At 42.6% G+C, this 8,791-nt stretch overlaps 1 protein-coding gene and 1 pseudogene across 1 annotated transcript; one reads left to right on the top strand and one right to left on the bottom strand.

The window, feature by feature from the left end:
• Positions 1 to 502: 502 nt before the first annotated feature.
• On the bottom strand, positions 503 to 3,732 carry LOC127318400 (MEIOTIC F-BOX protein MOF-like). Its single transcript, XM_051348884.2, has 3 exons — positions 2,859 to 3,732; positions 2,030 to 2,188; positions 503 to 1,454 (listed from the first exon to the last, which is right to left on the bottom strand). Exons 1-3 carry the CDS (start codon positions 3,678 to 3,680, stop codon positions 1,128 to 1,130), a joined length of 1,308 nt encoding a protein of 435 aa, XP_051204844.1. The 5' UTR covers positions 3,681 to 3,732; the 3' UTR covers positions 503 to 1,127.
• Positions 3,733 to 4,324: 592 nt separating this feature from the next.
• On the top strand, positions 4,325 to 4,849 carry LOC127318404 (protein YIP4b-like; annotated as a pseudogene).
• Positions 4,850 to 8,791: the final 3,942 nt, after the last annotated feature.

The raw sequence follows: 8,791 nt of genomic DNA, 5'->3' as shown, positions 1-8,791 counted from the left end.
CCCACAAGAGGGGAAATGACACCATGGACGTCGTCAATACTATAACCGACATCGTGAGCATGAGCTTCGCTGGGCCACAACACCCATCAACCTCGAGAAGAGGAACTAGCTCCAGCCTCCTACCACGAAGATGTTGGTTTGTCTCTTGTGAAGGATACTATAAACTACAACTTCCACCAAAAAAAAGAGAGAAAAAATCGATTAAGCTGGCATGCATAAACAAAACCGAGTCAAAACGTGCACTCCGACGGATATGCATCGTGTTTCACTATTGGCCACAAATGCGAGGGCAGCCTCCCCTGCCATGATGTCCCTCCGTAAGGTTGCAGAGATCGACATGATATATCACCAATGTTTCAAAGTAAGGTTGCAGAGATCGACATGATATACCTCGTGGTTGCACAATTCATGCTCGCAATGATCATGAGAATTGAAAGCACTTATGGTATATTTAAGGAATAATTGCTTAGTACGACCATAAAAGGAAAAAAATGCACGCACGGTATGAGCGGACATCACAAAATTTCTTGCTGAAAAAAAAATATTCTCTATATTGCTTAACTTGTTGGCTATCACTCGCATCCATAATTTCCTCTACCGCCCATCTCTGATTAATTAAGCTTGGCTGTTTGAACCCAACCGAAGCTAGCATTTGAATATTTTCTATTTTCCTGCAAGCCGGGCATCGGACACAAAAAATCAATCCAGTGCAGAAGAACCATTGGTAATATACTTTCTCTAAACAAGCAATTAATGTAATTGATTATCCATACAGACTAAGAAATACCATCAGCTATATACATACTGTGCATGCACACGAGCAGGTAAAACACAGAAGTAAAAGAAGAAAATGTGCATGAACATGAAATGGTCCTGCAGAATGCAGATATATCTATCTAGCTAGCCAATTGCCTCATGGTGGTACCTAATGATTCTTCAGGAGCACAAAAGATACAGTAGTTTAGCATACCTAATTGAACATGTAAGTACTAAATGCCAGCTGCAACATTTCGACTCATGTTTGTAATTAGTTAGCACTAAATAGTAGTAATACTAATTCATTTTTTTCATAGAAGAACAACGGATATATGCATAATAAACTGATTTATCCTTCAAACACTTTGTGTCTAGGGCAGCCAGGTGCATGGACCAATTTGTCCAATGTGCTTGTTTTTATATGGAATTTTCACATAGATAACTGCAGAAAGAAACTGAGTATATGTAGATGGCTGACCTTCAGTATTGTAGTTGATACTGATCTTACTGCTAGGTATGCCCAAGTCACTGAACAGTTTAAAAACTTCACCAATCCTTGTGTCAAAATATACCACCGGTTCGTAATAATAAGGTGGACGGTTCCTGATCTCCACTGTCTTAAGGTGCTCAAAGTTAAGAATAGACTGTTCTGATGTATTATCATTTCCTTCTCCTTCCACCTGGAGTGTAGGGCAGTTCTACATGAAAAAGAAAACACGGGTTAAAACTTAAAATCTTATGTGTCCTAGAGAAGTTGAAAATTGGATATGGCCACCTGTGTTATGTTTTTAATGGTGTCACATGTGTTTATGAAGTACTCCCTCTATCACAAAATAGGATGCCTATAATATTTTGATAAAGTTAAAATTCTCAAAGTTTGACCAACTGAATACAGAAAGTGTCAACATTTATAATCCCTGAGCAATATTTTTGGAACCGTCATAAAATATATTTTCTTATTATGTGCATTTAAAATTTTACATATTAATACTTTTTTGTATAAAATTTCTTAATTTTTTTTTGGCTTTGATAAAAGACTATAGGCATCTTAATTTAGGATGGAGGGAGTATGACATATAATCATGTAGACATAAAACAATCTAGGGATTATCTTATATTTCTCTTTGTCGACATATATGGGAGTTAATATAAGACTTGAGAAACTTACTCCGTCCGTTCCATTTTTCTTGTCATATAACAACAAGAATCATGGAACGGAGGGAATGCAAGGTAATCACAATAAAACAAATGAGAAAACATGAACTTATAGTACCTTAAAATTAAGTTGCAGAATGAGGCTCTCCAATCTTGGCGTATGCCGTAGAAGGCACTCAATGGCACTTACATCATCATACACACACCACTCATTAAGTATCAAGGTCTTTAACTTTGGGAATGTAGGGCACCATGCCAAATCCCTTAGGAAGATTGTCTGCATGGAGTATGAACTATTGATAACAACAACCTTTTTTAAAAACTAACTAACTGAGTATAACAATTAAGTACGCAGTTCAAGCTCAATACAGATTTATTGTTAGCCTAGTTATTAGCTATTTGGCATGTAGATAAAAGGTCTAAATGGTCTTAGATATCTTCCCATGTTTTCTTTACATTTGGTAGAGATCTGAACCAATTGTCTTAAGAACAGGGAGTACTTAGAATGTGCGAGAGAAAAAGACAAAAAAATATGCAGATAAATTATTAGAAATCAAGTGCAAGGACTTGATGCAAAGTGACAAAATAGTTGTTGACCAACACGTTTCAAAATAACAAGTGGCAACTTAATTAGCTGGTAAAAATAAATAGCTCTAGTTTGTCTATACTGATTCGACTAAATTCATAATCTTAAATTTAGCAAATCAAGGTTTCCTATTGATGGCAAATTGTATTTATCTAACAACAATGTAGGACATATATGCAGTAGTTGGTATTGGGCGTGCCTGGCCCCTAGTGTGGAAGCTGCAAACATTTGTAAAATTGGACAAAGTGACAGAAGAGGAATTAAATCTACCGGCCGGCCGGGTGCATGCATGGTGCAGTTTTGCTCTAACTAGTGATGTATGCGAAGGTAAAAATAAAAACAAAGATTGGATTTGACAAACCCTTCCATCGCTCCTCGTAGCTATGAGCTCCAGGCTGGTGGCTTCCGATAATCCACGGAGAATCAAAGAGCGGCCGGCATTGGCATCACCATCGCCGCCCTCGATGAAGCCAGTAAGCTGGATGCTTGCATTGGTTAAGCAAGGCATGGTGTCGAGAGACGACGGTGCAGTACAGATCCCGTCGTGGTCACCGGATAGCTGCAGATGACGGAGGCTCGGGGTGGAAATCCTGATCGGCGATTCTGAGGCGCAGTCCATGATATGGAGGCGCTCCAGCGAGGGCGACACGATGGCGTCGCCATCGAGGCTGCAGGCAGTGAGGCTGAGGTGGAGAAGCTTCGTGCAGCAGGAGAAATCGAGGCTGCCGTGGTCGAGATCGACCCCCTGGAGGCGCATCGTCGTCAGGTGCGGGGAGGCGAAAGGTTTAGGCGACCACCTATCTTGGTCGGCAGGTAAGGGGATGCGCACGGTGAGCGAGCGCGCGCGGCAAGTCGACAGAGCGTGCCTGATCCAGAGGTCGACGTGAGGGTCGAAATAGCTGTACTCGTCGTCGTCGTCGCTTTCCTCGCCTATGAGCAGGTCGGCGTCGATCTCAAACGAGCGTAGCGGGGAGGCGCCATCACGGTGGAGCAGCAAGCTGTTGACGAAGAGGCGAAAGCCGTCGCCTGAGCCGTTGACGCGGACGGCGGGGGTGGACCTCCACAGGTAGCGCCAGCGGCGGGCGAGCACGGCCGTCTCCACCGCATCGCGAGACGGCAGGAAGGAGAGCACGTGCTGGACGAGATCGTCCGGCAGCACTTCAAAGCGATCGCCGCCTCTCATGTCTTGGTCTGCCGGCTGAGGCAGGGATGGATTCAGATCTTATTTGAGAGGCTGGTTAACTTATATTGCTACTAGGATTCTCTGGCGTTTTTTTTTTTTTTTTTTTTGGAAATGTTCTCTGGCGTTTCTTAAGGCTCTAAAAATGGCATTCACTACACCACATGCCAAGATTAGCGGCACTTCGGTGCAGGCGTTTTTCAAAACTGCCGCTGAAGTTTGTTTCACCGGCATATTTTGGGTTAGTGCCGCTAATGTTGGGCTAATTATCAGCAATCTACAAAAGTGCCGCTATTTTTAGGCTAATTCACGGCAATATGCGGAAAGTGCCGCTAATCTTGGGATAATCCACGGTATCCTCATAAAGTGCCGCTAATCTTGGGATAATCCGCGGCATCTTGTCTTGCGAAAAGTGCCGCTATTCTGGGGCACTACACCGCATCTGCTAGAAGTGCCGCAATTGGTTTCCGGAGAAGTGGTTCCGAATCCGATTGTGGTACGTTTTTCAGAAATGCCCTCGCGATATTTACATTATGCAGTGTAGTCCCCCACCTCTCGCACCATATCGAATCCGATCCCCTATCTCACTCCGGCGACCGCGAGGGTGCGAGATCTCTCCTCCTACCCACCCCACCGTCTCCCCCTGCCGCCGACGCCACCGGCGCCTCCATGTCGCACAACTACAGGGACACGATCCCGCTCAACGTGTCGTCGGCGCAGTCAGACATCGACGAGATCGAGAGGCTACACGCCATCCGCCACCGTCCTCTGCGCAGCCATCATCTCCTACGCGCGCCTACATCCCCATCTCATCCTTCCCTCTCCCGGCCTCATCCTCCTCCATGCCGCCACTCCCGACCTCCTTTGTCCCCATCTTCGTGCTCTAGGCGCCACCAACCGCCCCGCCCGCGTCGATCTCCGTGTCCATCTCGTCTGACGGCGTCGGGGGCCCGCCCATCGCGCTAACCGAGCCCGTCTGGGATACCGTCAAGCTCGACCTCGCCCGCATCATCAGCAACCTCAAGCTCGTCGTCTTCCCCAACCCCTACCACGAGGACCTAGGCAAGGCGCTCAGGGACTGGGACATCTGGGGCCCTTTCTTCTTCATCCTCTTCCTCGGCGTCACCTAGTTCTGGTCCGCCTATGTGATGAAGGTACCTGCTATCCCTTGATGTCTACGCACGCTTCTATTCCTGTAGACAGTGTTGGGCCTCCAAGAGCAGAGGTTTGTAGAACAGCAACAAGTTTCCCTTAAGTGAATCACCCAAGGTTTATCGAACTCAGGGAGGTAGAGGTCAAAGATATCCCTCTCAAGCAACCCTGCAATCACAATACAAGAAGTCTCTTGTGTCCCCAACACACCTAATACACTTGTCAGATGTATAGGTGCACTAGTTCGGCGAAGAGATAGTAAAATGCAAGTGATATGGATGAATATGAGTGGTAATTGCAATCTGAAATAAAGATGGCAGCAAGCAAACATGTAACAGAACTTGTTGGAAACGGTGTTTCAATGCTTAGAAACAAGGCCTAGGGATCATACTTTCACTAGTGGACACTCTCAACAATGATCACATAAATAAATAACTTCTCTTCACTTGTGCTACTTTCTCACACTCTCTTGTTGGATAACAAACACCAATCATTGTGTAATGCTATAAAAGCACACCTCAAGCTGAAGTAAACAAGCTCCACAACATCCAGAGTTCATATTTAAATAACCTCTAGAGTGCATAATAGACCATTGCAATTTAGACCGAGTACTAACATAGCATACACACTATCAACAATAGCTATGAAAGGGGGAATAGATCGCATCAATACTATCATAATAATAGTTAACTTCATAATCTACAAGAGATTACAATCATAACCTATGCCAAGTACTACATGATGCACACAATGTCAACATTACATCATGGAGGAGGAATAGAGTATTTTAATAACATCACTAGAGTAGCACATAGATTAATAGTGATACAATGCTCATGATCACATAAAGATCACATGGGAGAGAGATGAACCACATAGCTACCGGTAGAGCCCTCAGCCTTGGGGGAGAACTACTCCCTCCTCATCATGGGAGACAGCAACGGCGATGAAGATGGCGGTGGTATCGATGGAGATGACTCCGGGGGCAATTCCCTGTCCCGGCGGCGTGCCGGAACAGAGATTTCTGTCCCCTGAATTGGAGTTTCGCGATGGCGGCGGCGCCCCTGGAGTCTTTCTGGAGTTTCGTCAATTGGTATCAAGTTTTTAGGTCTCGAGGGACTTTATAGCCGAAGAGACGGAGTCGGAAGGGCCACTGGGCTCCCTCCCCATAGGCCGGCGCGACCAGGGAGCCACCCGCGCAAACCTATGGTCTGGGGGGGCCTGGGCCTCCTCTCCGGCTCCTCTTCGGTGTCCTGGTCCGTCTCGGTGAAATATGATGTTTGGTCTTTGTTTCGTCGAATTCTGAGAATATTGCCCGAACAGCCTTTCTGGAACCAAAAACAGCAGAAAACAGGAACTGGCACTTCGGCATCTTGTTAATAGGTTAGTTCCGGAAAATGCATAATAATGACATAAAGTGTGTATAAAACATGTGAGTATCATCATAAAAGTAGCATGGAACATAAGAAAGTATAGATACGTTTGAGACGTATCAAGCATCCCCAAGCTTAGTTCCTACTCGCCCTCGAGTAGGTAAACGATAACAAGGATAATTTCTGAAGTGACATGCTACCAACATGATCTTGATCAATACTATTGTAAAGCATATGAGATGAATGAAGTGATTCAAATCAATGGTAAAGACAATGATTTAAACAACTGAATCATATAGCAAAGAATTTTTATGAATAGTACTTTCAAGACAAGCATCAATAATACTTGCATAAGAGTTAACTCATAAAGCAATAAATTCTTAGTAGAAAGTTTTGAAACAACACAAAGGAAGATATAAGTTTCAGCAGTTGCTTTCAACTTCAACATGTATATCTCATGGATAATTGTCAACACAAAGTAATATGATGAATGCAAATAAGCAAGTATGTAGGAATCAATGCACAGTTGAAACAAGTGTTTGCTTCTAAGATATAAAGAAGTAGGTAAACTAACTCAACATAAAGTAGAAGAATGGCCCTTCGCAGAGGGAAGTATGGATCACTATTTTTGTGCTAGAGCTTTTATTTTGAAAACATAGAAACAATTTTGTCAACGGTAGTAATAAAGCATATGTGTTATGCATAAGACATCCTATAAGTTGCAAGCCTCACCAATAGTGCTCGCACCTTGTCCTAATTAGCTTGGATTTACATGGATTATCATTGCATAACATATGTTTCAACCAAGTGTCACAAAGGGGTACCTCTATGCCGCCTGTACAAAGGTCTAAGGAGAAAGTCCGCATTGGATTTCTCGCTTTTGAGTATTCTCAACTTAGACATCCATACCGGGACAACATAGAAAACAAATAATGGACTCCTCTTTAATGCATAAGCATTCAACAACAGATAATATTCTCATAAGAGATTGAGGATTGTTGTCCAAACTGAAACTTCCACCATGGATCATGGCTTTAGTTAGCGTCCCAATGTTCTTCTCTAACAATATGCATACTCAAACCATTTGATCATGATAAATCACCCTTACTTCAGACAAGACGAACATGCATAGCAACTCATATGATATTCAACAAAGGTGAAATAGTTGATGGCGTCCCCAGGAACATGGTTACCGCTCAACAAGCAACTTATAAGAAATAAGATACATAAGTACATATTCAATACCACAATAGTTTTTAAGCTATTTTCCCATGAGCTATATATTGCAAAGACAAAGGAATGAAATTTTAAAGGTAGCACTCAAGCAATTTACTTTGGAATGGCAGAAAAATACCATGTAGTAGGTGGGTATGGTGGACACAAATGGCATAGTTTTTGGCTCAAGGATTTTGGATGCACAAGAAGTAATCCCTCTCAATACAAGGCTTTGGCTAGCAAGGTTGTTTGAAGCAAACACAAGTATGAACCGGTACAGAAAAACTTACATAAGAACATATTGCAAGCATTATACGACTCTACATTGCCTTCCTTGTTGCTCAAACACCTCACCAGAAAATATCTAGACTCTAGAGAGACCAATCATGCAAACCAAATTTTAACAAGCTCTATGTAGTTCTTCATTAATAGGTGCAAAGTACATGATGCAAGAGCTTAAACATGATCTATTTGAGCACAACAATTGCCAAGTATCAAATTATTCAAGACATTATACCAATTACCACATGAAGCATTTTCTGTTTCCAACCAAATAACAATGAACGAAGCAGTTTCAACCTTCGCCATGAATATTAAAAGTAAAGCTAAGAACACCAGTGTTCATATGAACGAGTGGAGCTTGTCTCTCTCCCACACAAGCATGAATTTATTCAGAGAATGAAAATAACAAAACGAAAATAAAAGTACACAGACGCTCCAAGTAAAGCACATAAGATGTGACGGAATAAAAATATAGTTTCACTAGAGGTGACCTGATAAGTTGTCGATGAAGAAGGGGATGCCTTGGGCATCCCCAAGCTTAGATGCTTGAGTCTTATTGAAATATGCAGGGATGAACCAAGGGGGCATCCCCAATCTTAGAGTTTTCACTCTTCTTGATCATATTGTATGATCCTCCTCTCTTCACCCTTGAAAACTTCCTCCACATCAAACTCAAAACAAACTCATTAGAGGGTTAGTGCATAATCAAAAATTCACATGTTCAGAGGTGACACAATGATTCTTAACACTTCTGGACATTTCTCAAAGCTACTGAAAGTTAATGGAACAAAGAAATCCATCAAACATAGCAAAACAGGCAATGCGAAATAAAAGGCAGAATCTGTCAAAACAGAATAGTCCGTAAAGACGAATTTTTCTGGGGCACTTAACTTGCTCAGATGAAAAAGCTCAAATTGAATGAAAGTTGCGTACATATCTGAGGATCACGCATGTAAATTAGCAGATTTTTCTGAGTTACCTACAGAGGATACTACTCAAATTCGTGACAGCAAGAAATCTGTTTCTGCGCAGTAATCCAAATCTAGTATCATCTTTACTATCAAAGACTTTACTTGGCACAACAATGCAATA

The sequence above is a fragment of the Lolium perenne genome, chromosome 7 (genome assembly GCF_019359855.2).
Source record: "Lolium perenne isolate Kyuss_39 chromosome 7, Kyuss_2.0, whole genome shotgun sequence".
In the NCBI taxonomy this organism is placed as follows: domain Eukaryota; kingdom Viridiplantae; phylum Streptophyta; class Magnoliopsida; order Poales; family Poaceae; genus Lolium; species Lolium perenne.
This window is presented reverse-complemented; position numbering and strand designations above follow the sequence as displayed.

What these genes read in the sequence shown, in the direction of transcription:
- LOC127318400 (XM_051348884.2), bottom strand. Translation starts at nt 3,680, where the DNA reads ATGAGAGGCGGCGATCGCTTTGAAGTGCTGCCGGACGATCTCGTCCAG. An exon ending in CTACGAGGAGCGATGGAAGG is followed by an intron (nt 2,189 to 2,858) that starts GTTTGTCAAATC and finishes TACTCCATGCAG; the next exon opens with ACAATCTTCCTAAGGGATTT. An exon ending in TTCTGCAACTTAATTTTAAG is followed by an intron (nt 1,455 to 2,029) that starts GTACTATAAGTT and finishes TTTTTCATGTAG; the next exon opens with AACTGCCCTACACTCCAGGT.